This window comes from Phalaenopsis equestris, unplaced genomic scaffold (assembly GCF_001263595.1).
Source record: "Phalaenopsis equestris unplaced genomic scaffold, ASM126359v1 Scaffold001309, whole genome shotgun sequence".
In the NCBI taxonomy this organism is placed as follows: domain Eukaryota; kingdom Viridiplantae; phylum Streptophyta; class Magnoliopsida; order Asparagales; family Orchidaceae; genus Phalaenopsis; species Phalaenopsis equestris.
In genome coordinates this window covers 411,542-434,136 of record NW_018165748.1, presented here as the reverse complement: position 1 = coordinate 434,136, position 22,595 = coordinate 411,542, and the positions used below count along the sequence as shown (strand labels likewise).

General features: G+C 33.8%; 2 protein-coding genes across 2 annotated transcripts in view; both read left to right on the top strand.

The window, feature by feature from the left end:
* Positions 1 to 1,346: 1,346 nt before the first annotated feature.
* On the top strand, positions 1,347 to 13,553 carry LOC110033938 (BTB/POZ domain-containing protein At1g21780; the record flags this gene model as incomplete). The annotated part of the gene is made up of 4 exons (XM_020738117.1): positions 1,347 to 1,492; positions 1,583 to 1,728; positions 11,453 to 11,568; positions 12,819 to 13,553. Coding segments are annotated over 4 exons (1,014 nt in total), but the record flags the coding sequence as incomplete, so codon positions are not given.
* Positions 13,554 to 16,310: 2,757 nt separating this feature from the next.
* LOC110033921 (serine/threonine-protein kinase Nek5-like) overlaps positions 16,311 to 22,595 on the top strand; it is a 20,806-nt gene continuing 14,521 nt past the window's right edge. The window contains exons 1-10 of the mRNA XM_020738094.1: positions 16,311 to 17,078; positions 17,163 to 17,229; positions 17,314 to 17,379; positions 17,466 to 17,512; positions 17,622 to 17,667; positions 17,754 to 17,834; positions 17,920 to 17,962; positions 18,032 to 18,081; positions 18,852 to 18,933; positions 19,010 to 19,059. Of these exons, the coding sequence (XP_020593753.1) occupies positions 16,981 to 17,078; positions 17,163 to 17,229; positions 17,314 to 17,379; positions 17,466 to 17,512; positions 17,622 to 17,667; positions 17,754 to 17,834; positions 17,920 to 17,962; positions 18,032 to 18,081; positions 18,852 to 18,933; positions 19,010 to 19,059 (630 nt within the window). The 5' untranslated portion in view covers positions 16,311 to 16,980. The remainder of the gene's footprint in view (positions 17,079 to 17,162; positions 17,230 to 17,313; positions 17,380 to 17,465; positions 17,513 to 17,621; positions 17,668 to 17,753; positions 17,835 to 17,919; positions 17,963 to 18,031; positions 18,082 to 18,851; positions 18,934 to 19,009; positions 19,060 to 22,595) is intronic.

Sequence of the window (22,595 nt, the reverse complement as noted above, 5' to 3'; positions counted from 1 at the left end):
TTGAACTTAAGATTGTTTGAGAATATCTGAAAATACTTTTTGTTTGTTATTTACCCCCTAAATAATATGCAAAATCTGGTTACATATGTCTAATCTGTATGTTAAATGATTATTTTTGATTGACTTATGATTGTTTGAGAATATCGCTGGTAGAATCCAACCTAATCCTAACTAGAACCCAACCTAACCCTAACCCTAACCCTAAAATTACTCACTAGTCCTCTCAATTCCAACCCACCCTAGCCCTAGCCCTCACTAGCCGCTCCTAGCACTACCCGAGCCCTCACTAGTCCAATCTAGCCCTAACCCAAGCCTAAACTAGCCCTACCCAAGCCCAACAAATCACCACACCCTCCTCCGCTAAAACCCTAAACCTATAACCAACCCAATCTCATCATCTTTCCCTCATCTCATCCTACCTGAAACCGAAAAAATGAAAAAAAAGGGAAAGGAAAATAATGTATTTATTTAGTCATTTCATCCACTCATTTGGTATTTTACCTTACATAAATCTATGTGGCTATGTTTATTCATGCTAGTTTATGTGGTTATCTATCATGCTGGTCCATGTGTTATGTGGTTTTCTTTCAAGCCAGTCCATGTGCGATGTGGTTATCTATCATATGCTAGTCCATGCCCTATATGGTTATCTTTCATATTAATCCATGTGTTATCTGCTTAAATCATATGCTATCCCATTTGTCACATGCTTAAGCCCCATATTAGTTCATGTGTTATGTGCTTAAATCCCATGCTAGTTCATGCGTTATGTGCTTAAATCCCATATTAATACATATATTATCTGTGTATATCCCATGCTAATCCATGTTTATGTGCTTAAATCCTATGCTAATCCATCTGTTATGTGAATGTATGTAAATACCCGTATAATTTATTAGATCCATAGCTCTGTTCACAATAATTAAAAATTTATATTGATTTTAACTTCAACATTTTTTTTCTCTCAAAATTATAAAGCAAAGTTATGGGGGATTTACATGACACTCAAATTTCAATTTTTACATAAATGCCTTCTTATCTTACATGCAATGTATATTACATTTTTTAAATGTCAAAATAAAGTATTTTTGTTGTGATGTGAAAGAAATGGGTGGTATAAAGCTAAATATTAAGTTGAAGTGGCGGATATGTAAATACCGACTTTTTTGGTGGTATGTATGTGAATGCCCATCGAACAATTATTTCTGAAAAAGCGGAGGGAGTGACACTCTCAGTAAAGACGTCTCCTTTCCCTTCTGCTTTAGCCTGCGTTCTGCTCGCCCTCGCGACTGTCTGACTTCGAAAGCTAGGGCCAAACCAAAGCTCAAAATGATGGCTAGTAACGGCGGCGGCGGCGGAGGGGCGGCGGAGGCGGAGGCCCAGCCGATTCCAAGGTGGAGACTATCGCTCGGTTGGCGCAGTGGCGGATCGAGAGCTTCGGCCCCTTCTCTACTCGCCGCTCCGACGCATTCAAGCTCGGCATCTGGAACTGGTTCGTTCCTCCATCATGCTCTCTAAATCGATTAAGGGATCGGCGTTGACACTTTGGCTGCACTTATTGAATTTATTGTTTCGATCGAAGGTATTTGTCCGTCGAGAAGAATCGGTACCTGTACATCCGACTCTACCCGGAGCCTTGCCGGGCAACTAAGGAGCAGCCGCCGCACGCTAAGTTTGTTCTCCGTGTATCCAACTCCGGCCCGGGCCGCCGAACCTACGTTTCCCCAGGTGGGCTTTCTTTCTATACTGAATCCTGATCACGCTTTTATTGTTATTGTTTTTTCGTTTTCTTATGCCTATAAATGAAGGGTCAGGACTCAGGATCAAAATTGATATAGTATATCAAGTTTACGCCCTAGATGTTTTGTATTTTCTTGAAGGTGTCGGTGGGTGTTAAGGATTTAATGACTGGTGGAACAAGGTGAGATTTTGCATCATGGAGAGTGAAAATAATTGGGTTTATGTTAAGAAAGCTATACATTTCTTTCTTTATAGATTGGACACAATAGATGGAAAATAAGAGTTGTGTTTTAATGAGGTTAGATAGATAGATAGATACCACAGTTTGTGATGTTAATTAATGGTGTTAATTTTTTGTTAATTGGGTGTATGATAAGATATAATGTTAACCATCTAATGGTTGTAACTTTTGGTTAATTGGGTATATGATATGGATTTTATAAATTTTCATTATAGATTGGCCACAATAGGTGGAAACAAGTGTTTTAGTGAGGGCAAAATGACTTAATTTTTAAAGAGGCCGAGGAGACTTGAGATTTTAGGAAGATGATTGGATATAGGAGAACAAGCTTATAGGGAGGGTGTGACATATAGGGACAAGCCAAAACCTTGTAGATATAAGTTAATAAGTGATCAAATGCTATTTTTTCATGGAATGTCATAGAGAAGAAGGAAAGCATATTAGGAAACAATCAAGATTCTGTCCATATGAAATTCCTCCATGACATATATGGTTGTCCTCCCGCATTTGCTCCTATTTTAGAAACTAAATATGCCACACAAAAAATGAAGGATTTCTTATAGTTTTTTTATTGTCATTGGGAATCCTCAATTTGGATTTGATTGATGAGCTTCCAAAAAGGGGTTTAATATTTTAAAAATTCTCTCTAAACTCACATGGATGGTGTCTCAAATTCCAAATAGAAGTAAGAAAGTAAATTAAAATTAATTGTCATGAAATTAGACCTTTTTGACTGATCCCGCGAGAGATTTCCTTCTTTGTCATACATGAACTTGGGCTTCTTGAAGCTCTTTTTTTTTTTCTATGCTCAACTTTTTGATTTATTTATGATAGAATATGTATCCTGAGGAGAAGTGTTGATCCATGAATAAAATAATGTGTTGTTGTTGTTTTTATTTATTTTTGTGGCACCAATTTGAGGCTATGAAGCTTTAGGGAATTATTTCCATGAATTCAATCATTAAAACTTTGATCTATCATCATTTATGCATTAGTGGCATTGCGATATACAACGCGGTTTATTCAAATCATTGATCAAAGATTCTGTCGATAGTGGCATTACCAATCCACAACCATAGGTTGTTGGCTAGCCTTTGGTTTAGTTAGATGACTCGTATAAGGGTGTTGTATCTAATATCAATTATTGATAACTATGAGGAATTTTTTGTATAAAGATTGGAAAGCTTTTCCATTATTAAAAAAATACTTTTCATTTTGTTCATTATGAGAAGCTCTAACAATTTGATGATGGGAACGCCATGTATAGGGTCATTAAAACACTTGTTCTCACCTATATGACTGTTCTATGGCCATAATTTTGTTCACATCTTATTAATTTGGTTTTACTTATTTTCTCAAGTGCTCATTTGACTGCTTCTGATTATAAAATAGGTTTTCAAACATGTTAACTATAATTTTAGTTATTTTGTAGTGAAAATAAAATTATCATGTTTGATCATTTTTCTTATAAAAAAGATGTACTTATAATTCTCTATAATCAGGATTCATAGGTTCAAAGCAGGATTAAATCTATGAGAGACGTTATTCATTATACATTAATGATGGAATCTTTGACTAATTATCTAAATTAAGGATGAGAAGAGTTATTTAGAGATTAGAATGTTGAATCTAGTCTTTTTGAGTTCTCAATGTACGCAAGCAAGTTACACAATGTTTAACCTTCCTATAAATGTGCTTGAAAATACGGATATTGTTAAATTGTTTTAACTTCTGCCAAAATATTTCATGCATTCATTTTGATATAAAGCTTCTAGCCATTGAGAGGACCTTTGAACATATCTTAAAAAGACATTTGGTTGTTGCAGGGAGGAGTAGAAGCCATACATGAAGTGGTCATTCTAGTTCTGAATCAAATAACTATTGTTTCCATTAATAAATGAATGAGAGACAAAACCATTGGTGTTAAGTTATTGTAAACTCAGGGGGCACGGCTATGAATTTGGCTTGAATAGCACTAAAAAATTGTATCAATTTTTGTTACCTTGGATTGAAGTCAACGAGTTGAATAGTGTTCCAAGCATACGTCAGATTGAGCTTGATTAAAATGAGCTTGCATCAAATCGAGTTAGCTTGTGATCAGACAAAATATATTTATTTATATATGTGAATGCCTATATACTTATATATGTGTATGTTTTAAATTTCAATCAATTTATATATGCATCTTATATGTATGAGTCTATGCATTTATATTAAACTAAGAATTTAACTTGCAGGATTGAAAATTAATTAAGATTGGATTGTTTTTTGTCTCAAATTGAACTTGGATTGACTAATATTAAATTGACTAAGCCAATATATAACCAAACGTGGCTTGGCTAGAAGTTAAATTAAATGACTTTAATTTAATCGTGAGCTGCAGTTGGATCAGCTCTAGATTGGATTGTTGCAACCCCTCTTGGGGGAAAGAGTCCATTTAACTAAATTATATTCCACGCAGCGATCGTTTTGAATTTTTGAGTCTAAAAGCGATCGTAGGATAGAGTGATTGAAAGTGGTTCAACGAAGTAATTGTTTCTGACTGTTTGAGTGGAAACTGTGATTGAGCCTCTCTTTGTCATTTGTGGTAGTATTTTGAGCAATCCTTATTTTGAAGGTGTGTTGGAGAGTTTAAAATCCTTTTGATTTAATTGCGCATCCCACCAAAACACAATCTCATAAATTCACCAGTCTCTTAAAGCAGGTTTTATATTTGGAGATTTACATACATACCACTCAATTCCTATGTATTTACATAACTAACACCTAAACTTCAATTTTTAGATATATATGCCACCTTTCTTATGCATTAAAAGATGTATTTCACTTTTTCAAAAGTTAAAATGATTGTATTTTCTATGTGATATGAAAGATTTGAGTGGTATAAATGTAAAAAGTAAAGTTTAGCTGTTAAATATCTAAGTACATAAGAATTGGGTGGTGTGTTTGTAAATTTCTCTTTTTATTTTCAAACAACCAAATTGTTTGTGCTTTTGCAGGTTATTTTCAGTGGAGCATAAGCTTCATAAAGACTATCAGGGACTATAGAATATCACATGTATAGAGTATAGGCTCAGTATAGTTAAACCTTAGACCAAACTAACTGTGATCCATATAATTGTCATTTATGTAGATCATCCTATAGAGAACGTATGATCGATTTTAGTGATTTTAATATCGTTAATAATAGTAAAACATTTCATTTTTACCGTCGCATTAGTAAAAAAGAAGTTGAGGAGGCTTTATGGGAAGCCAAGGGTGGAAAGTCTAGGACTAGATGATATCCTAATTGAAGTGTGGAAATTTGTAGGAGATGTGGGAGTTTCTTTGCTTACTAAACTCTTCAATATTATTTTAAAAACTAAAAAGATGCCCGAGGAGTGGTGGAAGAGTATTTTGGTCCCCATTTTTAAGAATAAAGGGGATGCATAAGAGTGTGCAAATTATAGAGGAATTAAGTTGATGTGTCATACTTTAAAATTATGGGTGAGGGTAAGTGAACATAGGTTAAGACGCATTGCAAAGATTTCTCATAATCAATTTGGATTTATGCTAGGCAGGTCTACCATCGAAGCTATACATTTATTGAGAGGTTTAATGGAGAAGTTCAGAGATAATAAGGAGGATCTACATTTGATTTTTATTGATTTAGAAAAATCTTACGATAAGGTTCCATAGATATTCTTTGGAGAGTTCTTCAGAAGAAAGGTGTTGATATGACTTTTATTCAAGTCATTAAAGATATGTATACTAGAGTTGTTACTTGTGTTCGAACTGAAGGAAGACAAACCAATTATTTTGCTATTTATGTTGGATCATGTCTAGGATCGGCTTTAAGCCCATATCTTTTTGCTTTAGTTATGGATGGTCTTACTGGACATTTACAGGAGGATGTACCTTGGTGTTTGTTTTTTGTTGATGATATCCTTCTCGTGGATAAGACGTGAAAAAAAAAAAAAAAGCCCAGGAAAAACTTGATATATGGAGGTCTACATTGGAGTCTAAAGGCCTTCATTTAAGTAGAACTAAAACTGAATACATGGAATGTAATTTTAGTAGTAGTAGCTCTAGTGACAAAAGTATAATTTTGGGTGATCAAATTATTAAAAGGCGTGAATGATTTAAATATCTCGAGTCTGTTGTTCAAAGCGATGGTGATATAGACGAAGATGCTAATATTAGAATTCAAGTTGGTTGGTTGAAGTAAAGGAATGTTTCATGCCTTTTGTGTGATAGAAAAGTACAACTTAGACAGAAAGGAAAATTTTATTAGATGGTGGTGAGATCTGCAATGCTCTATGGGGCTGAATGTTGGCCTTTAAAAGAGAAGCATAATACTAAGTTAAGTGTTGTCGAGATGAGAATGATTAGGTGGATGAGTGGCTTTACACTTAGAGACAAAATGCAAAATGAATATCTCCGTGATAGGGTTGGTGTAGCTCTAGTGACGGAAAAAATTAGAGAGAGTTGTCTTAGATGGCTTGGTCACATTAAACGTCGACCATCTGATGATTCAATTAGGAGAGTAGATGTTTTAGATTTGACTTATGTTAAGAAAGGCAGAGGTAGACCTAGGAAGACTTGGGATTATTGTTTAAAAATGATCTTAATTTTTTAGAACAAAATGAAAATATGTCACTAAATAGGACACAATAGAGAAAAATGATTCATGTAGCCGACCCCACGCATTGGGATTAAGACTTTGTTGTTGTTGTTGTTGTTGCTGTATCCGGAACATAAGACACCGTAATTTGCTTAACTATGCATACTAATGTTTTTCCTATTCCATGACCTCGTTTTTTTGGTAAGATTTCCTTGAACCTGAGGAGATTTCTGCTAGTGTTTGCTGATATTTGTAGGCTTTGCAATGACGCAAATTTATAATTTTATTAATGTGAGGCTATTAATGATCGATTCTCTTAGGAAAATGTTCCATTTTGATGATTTCTAGTTCATTATACAATTTCGGTTCCTGAAGACTATTTTCAGCATCAACTAACTCTGATATAGTATCTTACCACTCTGAGACAGTCTCTTGATTTAGCGGCTTCTTGGTTGCAAGTAGGACTCAACTTTGGGAAGATTTAGTAAATCCTATAAATCTATATATATGAAATTAGTGAAATTCATGGTTTTAGTAAATCTGGGGTTTAGGCTGAAATGAAGCCAAAATTAGATTTAATGGGAGTCAGATTTATGTGTGTGAATATTGCTGTTTGGCTGGATTTATCATAAATTCGACATAAACTTTTCTTAACTGGCTCTACCAAATAGCCTTTTCTAGCATATGTAATTTCTTATGATTTTAATCTTTTTAATATTCGTTTAAAGTTCTAAACTAAGGGCCAAAGACTAAATTCAATCTCGCCAAAACTTAGTTGATTGGCAGCATGCGAGTGTAGTATCTTAATCTCTTACACTTTTCTTTCCTTGATTTGCTCATTTTGCATTTTTTAAAGGAATTGTTCAAGGTCATGTTAATGCTTATACAAGTAAAGCTCCAACTATTTGAATGCAATTAATTGGTGAAATTAATTTGTTTCACCAATGAATTAAATTATTCTTCTGTGGCAACTTCAGCTTAATGTTTACCAAAACTTGTTAACTTTTTATTGACACTTTTAGTTTTATGAGATTCGGTAGGAGGATATACCGAGAAAATTGTATTTCCTTTTGTAGTTTTCCAATTTTGATCAATCTTTTTGAGTTGTTATTTTAGTTCATTGATGAAATATTTTATGACACTAAAAACAAAAGGCTTAATTCCTTGATCTATATTTTAGCCATAAGGATTTATGCGCATGATAGATTTGTTTTTATTCAAAGAGTTCTTTTAAATCAATATTCAAACACTATTGTTGAAGTAATTTATGGTTATGGAACTTATGATTAGCAAAAACCTATCATTTCCTAGACTAAAATCCTATCAAATTTAAAGCTCATTTTTAATGGTACCAGAAACCTGTTTCTTCTTTTTCTCCTCATCATATGGTGTATAACTTGTATATTAGGGATTTGATGACTATCTATAGAATATATAGTTTTATGATATTTGGAGGGGGTCGATGCTCCGATAAGATTTTTGTTCTTTTTGGATTAAATTTAATGCTAACATTTTCATTAGAGGCTTGATTTATTTGGTTAAGTACTTGATTGATAACCGTTGAAATTCAGAATAATGCAGAATTAAGCGGAATTATTTCATTTGTATTGAAGAGAGTATAAATAACCCTTACATGAATCTTATAATAGGAAACACAATAAAAAAAAATAATATGAAAAGAAAGATATATCACTTAATATTTTCAATTAATTCATATTAATTATTTAGAGATAAAAGGAACAACATAAAATTCTATATCACGAAACCCTCTCTCTTCACGTAGACATTTACGTTCAAAATTTCATTCTATGCATCAACATACTTATTTGTTTATGATTTTTGTTTTTTGTAAGTTCTATTTTCCAATTTTTTTTTGTTTGCTAAGAGTTCGTTTGGGGCAACTTATTTGGTGCAGTGACGCTTTGAAAACTCACCTGACCTATTTGGGTAAACTGTGTTTTGACAGCTTATGCATTTTCAAAACACTGAAAATAACATTTTCACATCGCACCTATCTAGGTGTCATGGCAGATTTCTGGCAGCGTTCTGGCTTTTCCCAAAATATTAAAGTTTGTAATAACCACCGCACCTAGCTTATCAGCAGATTATTTTTAATCAACTTATCAGCAGATTATTTAATAAGCTGCAGCTGCCCCAAACAAACCCTAAGTCTCTTGGATGTGATTTAGATAGGTGTTTTTGTTCATAGTTAAAGTGATGTTACTGTTTCCCTCAAAATAAGAAGTGATGTAACATCACATATACTAACTTTAGCAAATGAATAAAGGTGATTGTGGAATCCTCAGTGTGTTGGTGCTTATATGAGATGTGGTCAAGTTATATCGAACCACATCAACATCATTAATGTATTCTCTCTTTATTTTGCACTTTTTCCACCAATTGCTGGAGTCCTTTTTTTTTATTCTTGCAAAAATTATTTTTATTTCCAAATTGCATTTTTTTTTAGTGTGAAAAATTTTAAATAATTGAAGTCATTCTTCTCATGGATTATGCATTCTCTCTGTACAATAACTTCAACAATCACTCTTTAGTTTGTCATACTATCGTTGCTACTTCATTAATATATGCCACCAATATATTCAATAAGGCTTCATTAATACATTATCTTATAGGGCGACTAGCACTTCTACTTGGAGGGCTATGAATTTTGTGAAGAAAAAAGCACTGGTGATGAAGAAGATTAAATAGACGACAACGAAACATTAGATAATTTTTAGGTTATGTAAACTATAAACTTATTTTTTTACTTGCTTATTCAAACTATAAACATAACTTTTGCGCTTTATGGATATTTCATTGTAGACAATCTCTTTTCCCCACTTAATATCTTAATATTTGAAACAAAACAAAACTTCAAATATATTTTTCTATTATTGTGTAATATTTTAATATGATTATTTTTGAATTATACTGTCCAAAAATATTCCTCATGATTAACAAAATGTATTTTTTTTTGTCTTGGCTTAGGAGAGCGCAATGCCATAGGGAGGGAGGGTAATCACTTATGCAACGATCAATTTACATATATTTTGCTTCTACACAGAGATATGAAATTTAGGGCAATTGATACTTCCCTACGAATATTTTGGTTTCAGTATAAACCCTCATTCAAGTATGTTACGAATTGTACTTCGACAATCTTTATGTAATGGTAACCAAACAAAGCAATGGTCCATTTGAATTTGGATTGTTGGATCTCCTCAAAATTCGTGGCAGTCCTCTATTGTATACGAGATAATGAATAATAATCTTGAGAGTTCAATAGAATTTAGTTATCAAACTCAAATTTTTTGCGCAATTATCAGTGGCATGCCATAAGATCACAAGTTCGAATCGTGCACAAGTAAAAAAAAACCCAGAATTTTTCAACACCAATGTCAAAGTCATCAACAAGAATCCTATTTCTTGTTTTGGATTACCAACCACAGTTTAAGGGCTTAATTGACATCACTTTTGTTCTACATTTTTTTTATTTTTTACTTTTGTTTTTAAAAACATATTTGCTTAGTATAATTTTTATATATTACTATTTTTTATTTTTAAAAACGCTCAAAATACCTAAATGATATTTTGAGTATTTTAAAAAACAACTACCACAACCAAAAATACTTTAATTCAAATCAAAATATAAACAAAATAAAATAAAATAAAAATAAAAAATAAAAAAAAAAGTGATACCAAACGGAGCCGAAGAGATTCGTCCATTCTTCCATTACCCATAAGGTAAAATGATCTAGCACTATTCTTAGAGATGAGGCGTCTAATCTTCAACCCTACTTCGACTAGTGGGCCAGAATGTTCCCAACCAAGGGGCATTTTCATTCAACATGAATTTCGAAGAATATATGCCTCACCCAAACTATCAAACTATTCTTCAACCATGCCACTATAAATATAGATATGCTCTCGAAATTTCGTTCGAAACTCCAAATTGTTTTGGAAAGGACTCTGTGAGTCATTTCCTCTCTTTTCTTAAACTTTTGAATTCCCTCATCAACATGAATATAAGAGAGTTTTCCTCAACAAATATTCCTTGGGGTAAACTAACCCATTTTTAGCTATTGCAGGAATTACCCCACGTATTTTTAACCATGCACGAAATAAATAAGCATTGTTAATCGTATTCTCAAAGGAATTCGGCCAACATCGAATCTTTTTCGACACCCAACATAAGATTTGTACTAAACAAATAGGGGCATTTCTATACATACCACTGATACGATCCGAAGATGTTTTTCCATAGAAATTAGAGCACCAAATATTTTTATTTCAGAAGCACCAAATATTACAACAAAAATACATAAAGATAAGCACCTATAATTTGAGAGGTAGGCTATCTCTCCCAATTCCTATAATTTGAGAGGTAGGAAATCTCTCACAAATCCTAGTTCTAACACTCAAGACAACGACCTCATGCATAACCCTAACCCTAAGCATATTAGCCTTATTTATACTAAATAATAATAAATGAAAAAGGACTAAAGTGCCCATTGGCACTGGCGTAACAACTACCTAATTCTTATGTATTTAGTATTTACATTTCTAACACTTGATCTTTTACCGTTAAACCACCCAAATCGTTCACATCTTATAAAAAAGACTATCATTTTAACTTCTAAAATGTGAAATACAATTTTTTTTGTAAAAAATTGTGGTATAGATGTTAGATATGTAAATGCATCGGAATTGAGTGTTATGTATGTAAATCTTCCAAATAAATAATAGGGATGCTTTTGTTCTGAAAGCTTCACATTTTCTAATTCTCCTAAATGCTCTCTTTTCATGTTACTTGGCTTGTATTTTGTTATTACCTTTGAAATTGATTGACTTGTTTTCTTCATCATCAGTACATGAGAAACTGATTCGTACAAGTGAAGACTTTGTTTGGGCTGTTGATGGAACCTTCCATGGGCGTTTAATTATTGACGTAGAGTTTCTGGAATTGAAAATCTCCCCCTTAAATGTAAGAATTTCAATTTTTTTCTCTTACAAGATTTACTCACGTACCCTTCAATTCTTATGTATTTACATATCTAATATATAAACTTCAATTGTTACATTATGAAGCCTTATCTATGCATGAAGATATGCATTTTACTTTTTAAAAGTTAAAAAGATAGTACTTCTGATGTGATATGAAAAATTTGGGCGGCATAAATGTAAACTATAAAATTTAGCTGTTAAATTCAAAATGAATGTAAAATTCGTTCCTTAGATGAGCATAGAAAACTTGCGTCAAACAATTAGCAAGGAAAATTTGTAGACATAAATCTACATATATGTGTGTTATTTGAAAGAATTTGCGAAAAAAGATGAACACTTTAGGCGGCACTCAACATTAACAAATAAAAATAAGGAAAGATTTTTACATTACATGCATACCTATTTACATATCTAACACCTAAATTTCAATGTTTACATGCATACCACCCAACCAATGCATGATATTTTTGACGTAAGACTTGGGCGATGTAAATGTAAAAAACAAATTTAGGTCTTAGATATGTAAACACATAAATTTCAACTTTTACATACATACCACCCTACCAATTTTTGAAAGGTGAATTTCACTTTCTAAAGTTAAAATCATGATATTTTTGATGTAAGACTTGGGCCGTATAAATGTAAAGAATAAATTTAAGTGTTAATACATAGAATTGGTTGGAATGTATGTAAATGCCCCAATTAGAATTATGTACTCGTGAAATTAACTGCAAAGAGTTGGGATAAAGCCTTCGATGATGATTCAATAAATATCTTACAAAAGTCTTACCTTTTCCATTTCATTAACTAAATCTTATAATTAAAATAAGCAGATGTATGGAGATTGTTGCTAATATTTCAAGTTTGATTATCGCTTTTATAAAAATGAACTCCCACATTGCCAACTTTTGGATAGACTAAATAAAAGTAGTGGCATTTACATGCATACCGCACGATTCTTACGTACATTCATATTTACATGCACATCACTCAAGCTTTTTACCATCACTATCTTCTTAAAAGTGAAATATACATCTTTATGCATAGGTTTATGACACCAAATTGTTATGAGTTCAAATATCGAACTCCGGATGTTAGTTATATACATACATAAGAATTATATGATATGTATATAAATTTCCCAAAAGAGAATACATACCCAAGTTTGTGTTTATGGAAGATTAAAAATTCAATTTAAACTTTCTGTCATTATCATCAACATCGACACAGGGAGGAGAACTATGTTCGATCTGGCCGAACAAAGAAACAATGCAGAATGCTGCGAACAAGGGTGGCCTCAACTGCCTCTCCCGCATGCTCGAAGAAGAAATCCATCCAGACGTCACGATAAACACGAAGGAGGGCGCACTGCGAGCCCACAAAGCCGTTCTTTCGGCGTGCTCCCCGGTCTTTGAGAGCATGTTCCTCCATGATCTAAAGGAGAAAGAATCCTCTTCAATCAACATCGAAGACATGTCTGTCGAATCCTGCTCTGCTCTCCTCAGATACATCTATGGCTCGATAAACCAAGAGGATTTCTGGAGGCACCGGCTCTCGTTGCTGGGCGCGGCAAACAAATACGACATTTCAATGCTCAAAGATTGCTGCGAGGAGAGCCTTCTCGAAGACCTGAACTCGAGTAATGTGCTTGAGAGGCTCCAGGCGGCTTGGCTTTACCAGTTGAACAAGCTGAAGAAGGGGTGTCTGATGTATTTATTTGATTTTGGGAAGATTTATGATGTGAAGGATGAAATCAATGGTTTATTCAGATATGCAGACAGGGAGTTGATAGTGGATATGTTCCAGGAGATGATTTCTCTATGGAGGCCTGCCTGATTGCTGCTTGGATCAATCAAATTTGTAATTTGAGCCTGGGAAGTTTTACATACATGCCACTCAATTCTGATGTATTTACATATTCAACACCATTTCTACATATATGCCACTTATATATTTGCATGAAAATGTGTATTTCTCTTTCAAAATGCTAAAATGGTGGTCTTTGATCTGATGTGAAAATTTTGGGTGGTGTAAACTGTAAACGTAAAAAAGCAAAGTTCTGGTGTTAGATATGTAAACACATAGGAATTGAGTGGTATGTATATAAATGCCCATTAGTAATTTGGTTAATTTATGCAAATAAATTTTAATAAATGTGTGCATTTCTGTTCGTTTTGTATTCTTAGTTGGAGCTTTGATCATCTGAAGAGCTTCACTGGGGCTTCTAAACTTGAATTATTCTCTTCCTAAATGTACATATTGTGTTAGTGTGCACATTTTTGATATGGACATGTGACACAGTTATGTTTATGGTCAAGAATTCTGTTAGGAGGGTTTGGAATATAAATTGTAATTGATTGTTTTGATGCAATTTATATCAGAAATATTCACTGATTTACATACATACCTTACAACTCTTATGAATTTACATATCTAACACTATGTTGGTGTCATAACTTACGCATGAAAATGTGTATTTCTCGTTTCATGCGTTAGTAATTTAATGTGATGTATATGCTTTGTTAGATATATATATATATATATATATATATATATATATATAATAGTGCATTTATGATAAAGCTTATAGAGTGTATAGCTATATGTATCATAGAAATTGAATGCACAAATGGTTTAAGTTTAGATGGGTCCAATGATAAATAGATAGTTTTTAAATGATGAATGTATGGTGCAGGTTTGAATAACAATAGCTTTGTAGGGCCCTTGAAATTAAAGCAATTAAATTAATTTTACACGTGTTTTTTTTTGTACGCTCAATAGTAGCTTGACGAGAGAGAGGGAGAAAGAAAAGTGCAGAATAATGAATGGTAAAACTTCTTTTTTATGGCTTCTTTCTCATAAAATGATTTTCTTGTTTATGGAGGAGAGAGTTGATATAATATCTTTGGCCGCGTTTTAATTGGACTGTTACAATATATATTAGGTATTAACATGAGCCTATTTAGCACGACTCTGGTTTGGTCGGCTTTATTAGGTCGACGTAGTCGGTTCGTTGGATTCAATTGGCTTTGGATCGACACGATTGACACAATCAAGTGGACTTTATGGATTGATTGATTTAGTCTGATTGTCGACCCTTGGTCCTTTGACAAGAAACTCCTATCAACAAAATGAGATTAGAATATTGAGTAGAGAGTGAATTATCGTGACTCGATTGGTAGCTTATTCTTTGACGAGAATGGTCCTTTGAGATAATTGTGGTGCTTGGTTGTACAATTATTTCTTGATACATTATGAGGAATCCTTGGAGACATTCATGGGACAACATGTGATGCCGATGAACTTGATTAAGATAATGTTTACTAATGGATCGGTCGATGCTTTTGCTCGATTTTTGTATAATGGTTGGCTTAGATGCTTATCTTGTTTTAGCCTGATGGGTTCGGGTTATTCGGTCGTTTTCGTGACTTGGTCGATTTTAACCTTGCTTGCTTTGACTCTAACAGATGCATCTGGTCGAAAAAGGAGATTTTTTGGTCTTGCGTTGGTGGGCCCTATTTTATTGTACTTTCTCATTCATGTACTGTTGGATCTCCTGAAGATCAGTGCTAACACATTTTCTATGCACAATTTGAATTGGGTCTAAAGTGACAACAAGCATCAATCTGGTTTAAACTAAATTTAAAATAAAACTCACCTTGATAAGAATCATCAAAGAGAATCTTGACTTGTTAGAACTCAAACATAGATAATGACTGCAATCAGCCAATAATTTCTAAAAGTCATACTTATCTTAGACCCATCATTCACTTCGGAGAAGAAGATAAAGTAGGACATGAAGATTAGCTCAAAGTGATGTGTTCCCTTCAATCAAGAGTAGGGGAGTTTGGAGATGAGAATTGTGCAATGTGTGTAACTAGAAAATATGGCGACGATATGACATTCACGAGTTAAATAATTGGGGTTGAGACTAAGGGTCTGTTTGGTGCGGCGGTCGGTGGCGGTGCGACACCGCATAACAGTTTTGTCTGTTTGGATAAACCTTGTTTTGATAGCTTTTTTACAAAGCTTCCGCTGGAATATACATTTTCTCACCACTCATGGCTATGTGCGATGGTAGTTTTCTAACTATGGTTTGAATTTAAAAGAAAAAAGTGACGACCACCGTAGCTTTTTGAACATCAAATTATTATTCAACAACTTCACAACAGTTTTTTAATTAGCTGGAGCTACCTCAAACAGATCCAATGTTTCTTTTGAAGAGAACAAATACAAAATTTAACTAAATGAAATCTACTAACAAAAGCTAAAAAGCTAGTCAAATTTGTGGACTAAGCATTTAAAATTAGGAACAAATAATCGTAGTTAATAATGAAAGGTTGGATGATAAATATAATCATAAATGAATAGCTTGGTTGACATTTGAATGCTTAGCATATATTTATGGGAAGTAAAAAAATTGAATGGGCATTTACATACATGCCACATCATTCTCATGTATTTACACCTAAACACTTATATTTACATGCATATCACTAAAATCATTAACATCATATAAAAAATAAATTATAATTATTCTTTTTAAAAGTGAAATACACATTTTCTTGCAACTTTATGACTCCAAAGTGTAATGAGTGCAAATATATAAAGTTTGAATATAAGATATGTAAATACATGAGAATTGTTTGGTTTGTATGTAAATTTCTCAAAGTTTAATTGATCAAGAAAAAAAAAAAAATCTGCCGACTTTGAGATCCCGTTTAACTGTCACTCGACTGTCACACTCTGCAAAAACGTAAGTGTGGGCGAAGGGAAAGCTCCCTCGCTCCGGCGCGGGGGGGATCGAAATCGGAAGTTGGCAGATAGATTCATCTCGCTGGTCTTCGGGATCCATGTGAGGAGTTTCTAGGTCCTGTTACAGCGAAAGCTCGATTGTGGCATTCGCGCTGGAAGTAGGAGGCGGTGGTTCTCCGCGGAGATCGGCGATTTGGTGAGTGCCGCGGAGGGGAAGATTAGATCATTGGAATTGTGTGGCGGTTGGAAGAAAAGAATGTGGGATCAGAAATGGTGAGGAATTTGTTTCGTACTTGCTGAACTGATGATGCCTGGGTGGTAGAGTTTACGCGGGGTAGGGCTTGATCTGGTGGGCGTACTGACATGTGGAAGATAGTTTGAGTGTGGATGTTTTGTTTTCTTCGTACAGTGGAGACGGATCTCCGTTTTGTAGTGAGGAATGAACCGCCGATCTATTTCGATAGAAAAAGAAGAGGAGATCTAGCGAGATGATGGGGAGCAGAGCTGGCGGATATTTGGCTGGTTGAGGGGCTTTCTTTGAATAGTCTCAATGAATTAGATGGTTGATACTTCAATAATATAGAATTTTTCATATCCGAGCGAATCAAGTTTGTGCGTCTATTTTCTGGAGATCGCCATGGAATCTCGGATGGATCAGTACGAGATAATGGAACAAATTGGTCGAGGCGCTTTTGGGGCTGCCATACTTGTTAATCACAAGCAGGAGAAAAAGAAGTATTCGGTTTATAATTTCCTGTTTCTAAATTATTTCCCTTATTTTATTTCCATTGATGCTGTACTGGTCGTTCTGGATTGAAGGTACGTTTTGAAGAAGATTCGGCTTGCTAGGCAGACTGAGCGATGCCGGAGATCAGCTCACCAAGAGGCACGAATTAATGGTTATCGCCTTTTGATATTAAGATCTTGTTAAGAGAGTCACTTCAGTTATTCTATTATATGTTAATTGCAGATGGCTATCATTGGGCTGCTTCAACACCCATTCATTGTTGAATTTAAAGAAGCTTGGGTGGAGAAGGTCTGAAAACACTGTTTTAGTGAACCATCCGCCTGTGTATTGTGGTTTTTATCTGAAAAAGAAAAAAAATTAAAAAATTCTTGCAGGGTTGTTATGTTTGTATTGTTACGGGATACTGTGAAGGAGGAGATATGTGAGTGATATTTGGAGAGAAAAATCGCACTTCTTCATCTTCTTCATCTTTTCAATCATCTTTATGGTTACCTGTTTATCATCTAAATATAATTTATGGCATGCCATAGGGCTGAAATGATGAGGAAATCAAATGGGGCATATTTCCCAGAGGAGGTATCACTATCTCTAACATGTTTACTTCATTGAAAAGATTCTCATGCAATGAATTTACCCTGTTGATTTTATTTGTTCTCCTGCAGAAACTACTAAAATGGTTTGCTCAGTTATTACTAGCTGTTGAGTATTTGCATTCCAATTATGTTTTACATCGAGATCTCAAGGTTTGTTATTCAGTGATCGCAGATTGTCCAGTGCATCCCTTTTTTATTGCTGAATGAGGTGACTAATTTTCACTTCTTGTTGCAGTGCTCTAATATTTTTCTCACAAGGGATCAGGATGTTCGTCTAGGTATGCTTGCAGGATTCAGTATCACCTATGTTAAACTTTGGTTTCCTAATTTTTGCTCATTGTATGCAGGGGATTTTGGGCTTGCTAAGACTTTAAAGGCAGATGATTTGGCTTCTTCTGTGAGACTTAATTATTCCACTTGGGGTTTCTATTATTATAATCCTTTCACTTTTTAATCTTTGACATAATCTGCAAAGAGCAGTAGTAGTTGGAGATTTAAGATTGTACATAGGAATACAAATGAGTTTCGTGGGAAATGAGTTTCGTGGGAAGAGGATGAGTAATTGGAGATAAAGGAAGCGGTAAAAATCTATAAATGCAAATACCTAATTATTGATAGGATAGTAGTAAAATTTAAAACCAAAATTATATGAAGATCCGAGAATAAACACACGGGAGATCACAAACATAAGGTACAGAGGCCTATGTGGTTTGACAAGATCCAACCATAATTTTGATATTGAAATCAATATTTTTACTAAACTCCAAAATAGAGGTAAATCAAGGGTTTCTTTTCATAAAGAGTCATAGAGAAGGAGTACATACCATTTTATCCATGTAAATGACTGAATATTCAACTATTTGTTGAAAATATGAGAGTTGGATGTAGGGAAGAAGTTGTTACTGCTATTACTTTCTCCACCCTTCTCTATTACTGTGTCCAAATAAGAAATTTTTCCTCATATGGATGAAAGTTTCTTCTTTAGATGGTCTCAAAACTACCTTCTTCTTAAAGAAGTAAAAAAAAATCTCTCTTATGCAAGCACCTGAAAGGCTAGTCCTTTACCCTTCAGTTGGCTACCCCTTTCTCTTTTTTTCATTTAGAATTAGTAAATGTGCACTCTTGTGTTTGGTGGTGATGATAAAACATTATTAATTCCTTAATCAGGTTGTTGGTACTCCAAATTACATGTGCCCAGAGCTTCTTGCCGATATTCCCTATGGATTCAAATCAGATATCTGGTCCTTGGGTAAGTGCATGTGTGTTTGGAGGAGGTATCTAATGTTATCATGTAACTTACATATTTTTGACGTGTGATGAGACAGGCTGCTGTATGTATGAGATGGCTGCTCATAGACCCGCGTTTAAAGCTTTTGTAAGTTTTCATCATTTCTATCTTTATGCAGCATTAATAATGGTCAAAGGAAATACACCTACAGCTTTTAAGTCTATTTTCTTGGCATGATAAGATGGCCATAGCTGTGTAAAGTGCTGACGTTCCTTTGCCAAGCATGGGGCATCATATCATTTTCAGATTATTCATGATCATTGCAAGTAATGACTATTTTTGTGTGCCATTTATGCTTGTGTAAATTTTGCAAGAAACACATGAAAAATGCATGTTATTTTAGTTTTTTAAATTGAAGAATATATTGCAGTATGTGCCAATGATGTTTTTTTTTTAATGTCTATGTTGTTGCAATCACAAAATAAATATTCGTTCTATTGAACTAGATAAACTGTTGCAATAATGTTCATATACTGTAGTAGTTGTTATATGGGCTATCTTATATAAAGGGGAAAAAGTAATAGCAGCCTATGCAGAATAAGTTTATGATTTTAAGATTGCCTTGGAATTTCCTTCAGTTCTACTCGGTTTTTTGATTTATTAGCAGGACTTTTTCTTTTGGATAATTTTTAGGTTTTAATTTGAGTTCTATATGACTAGATTTAGTGTTGAATAGAATGAAGTTTGATTTAAAAATTATTTAATCTTATTTTTTTAAATTTGTTTTTTAAATTGGGCTTTATTACTTGTATTTAGAAGATTTTTGAATGAATTGAATTAAAAATTTCCTCTTATTCTTGCTTTATTTTTGGACTAGTCCCTCTCTTTGTACCTGATTTCTCGTCGTTCCACTGCCTAATTTTATATCATTTTCATATCAGAGCCCAAACTTGTTCCTTCACTTTTCATTCACCGTGTTTATTTATAGTGAAATCAAGAATGCAGCCCCTTAAAATTGCACTAGTTCAAATATGGTCTCATTGCTTCTTTTATTGCATCACTACACAACGGCTTTATCCTACCACTTCTTCCTCGTAGTAAACTTGTATCTGCTGTCCTCAAGCTTACTACAGTGTGTTAACCATTCAAACGTTGCTCAGGTCTCCATCTTCACAACTTTCTCGTAACACTTTCACACTTTCCTTTAATCACTACCTCATTTACAAAATCTCCTTTGTCACTTCTATCATCTTTGCTTCGAGCATCACCTCTTTGTAACTGATTCTTGAATTCTTGCTGTTTGTGTCTCTCACACTTTTGCACACAATCTGAACCTCTAATGGTCTTCTGTTGGTCCAATAACAGTTGAGCGCTACTATTCCTTATCCTCTATGAATCTTCATTGAAGATAAACTTTAAAGGAAGAAGGAATGCATCAATTTGGTAAAGCCTTTATGTTATTTTTCAATTCTTTGTCTAATACAATGTCACTAGTAAAGTTAATAAAACTTGTAATTAAAAATGCATATATTATGCCTAGTGGACGCATCTCAAACACCAAAAAAATATGTTGTGTTTAAAATTCTTGTTATGCTCCTTGGAATCAATGCTTTATTTTATTTACATGTTTTATCATGCTATAAACATCTAGCAATAAGATATTATCAATTTGTTTTAGATAGGGTTGATGTTTTTGCAAACCATTGCCTAAAGGTTCTAACTTGTGTGGTTGAATAGAAATTGAATTATCTTGTAAACAACTCTTGTTACTATGCTTATAATTATTATTTTTATTCTTATAGTTAACTCATATTATATGTAGCTAACCCCACTTAGTGGGATAAAGGCTTCTTGTTATTGTTCTTGTAGTTAAGTCATATTACGATGGATCTTATGAAGGAGTTGCCTGTTGGAAACGGTACTTTTTTTTGAAGGAGTTGCCTGTTGAAAGCTGTCGGCCGCCAGAATTGAAATCCCATCACTTTCTTCGGAAGGATGTTTAATTTACATATATATATATATAAGTTTTAAAAAAATATGAAATGAAACAGACCCCATATTTTCCACAGTTTAAAAGGAAGAACACTATACCTCAAACCTTGTATCTATCCCAAAAGGTAAACACAAGAAATATATGACATCCATTTGGTCAGTGAAACCATTTTATATGCCGACAAATTCCCCTATTTAATATGAAGAATTGAATAGAGTTTATATTAAAATGGGTTCAGACAAGCTTCTTATAAGAGCAAGCCCCTATAGTTAATTACATCTTAAATGAACGAAGTCACCTAAGAAAACTCTCGATAAAAATCAGAAAATATTATCTTCAAAGAGGTCAAAGGATAGGGCTTTTCAACGAGATCAGACAGAGAGGTGTGAAAGAGAAATTGTTAAAACTACGAACATTTGGCTGTAGAGTCCAAAGGAAGAGAGACTAGGGGATGTCATAGATCTAGAGGACAACCTCAGTGACTTTCCAAGCTATCATAATGTTTGACTTCAGTTTTGAGGAGAAATATTTAGGTGTTTCATCCTGCCAATTTTATTTGTTATGGCTTAAATTTGTGTGAAACGATCACACAAATAGTCTGAAAGATGTGAGGATTTAGGTCGTGACGAACGACAATCTTGGAATGCTAAGACGATTTAGGGTTTATATTGTATACCGGAGTTGTACAAAGGTCTAAAGATGAGTTGAGGATTTATGTTGCATAAGCAAACTACCTCGAAATTCTATGGCTTTGTTGTTTAATTCTAAGAGAGGAAATTAATTTAGCTGATGTAGATAGGTTTTGCTGTTGAAGATGACCGTGCTGCCCACCATGCTAGCTTCAAGCTCCTTGCCGTGACGAGTTTAAGTTTTCTAGTGTGTCAGGTTATGATGTCAAATCAGATGTCCCTATGATTAAAGTTCTTTAGATGTTATGAGACATGTTAAAGTTGATTAGAGCGACATCGGTTAGGATCCTACGGTTCCCTCGTTCCGACACCACTATTTTCTTTTTCTATCAGATTCATTCCAAATAAATTTATTAAACTCAACTTAATGAATTCCGTACTTTCATTTAGACCGTGGGAAACCTCGTTAGCAACCGTTGGTTGCCTCCTCCGAGGGATTTCCGATCATCCGATAGAGACGTCTTAATTTAGTTGCAATGGTTGTTTTGTGAGGTTTGTGGTTAAATTTTGAGTTGTCTTATATTTTGAATGTTGTGGCGGTAAATTTTAGCTTTATCTTGGTTGATTTTAATTTTGGTTTCGGTTTTATGGCTATCCTAACAATTTTTTGTTTTTATGCAGGGTAACATCGTTGTTTAACATGCAAGTTTTATAAGCATAAAAGTATAGTGCGGAAAGTAAAAGAGAAAATAATACTGTAAACTGTAAAAGCGTACCTACGAGTTTTCTCGTTTTACCACCTGAAATGTCAGTACTTGTAAGACATGTATGTAATATTATAAGGAATTTAAATTGCTAGAGTAGATGAAGGTTTAGCTACCAAACCCCAGGTTACGATTTAGTTGAATCTCGAAAGATCCTAGTGGATAATTTTAGAACAAAAAATGACAAGTCCAATTTATCCTTCGGAATATCTAATAAATTTCAAAATGTTCAAGGTGTCACTCATTTTTCTTTTCTTCTCTTTTTTCTCTTGAAATATCCCGAGTTCATTTTGATCT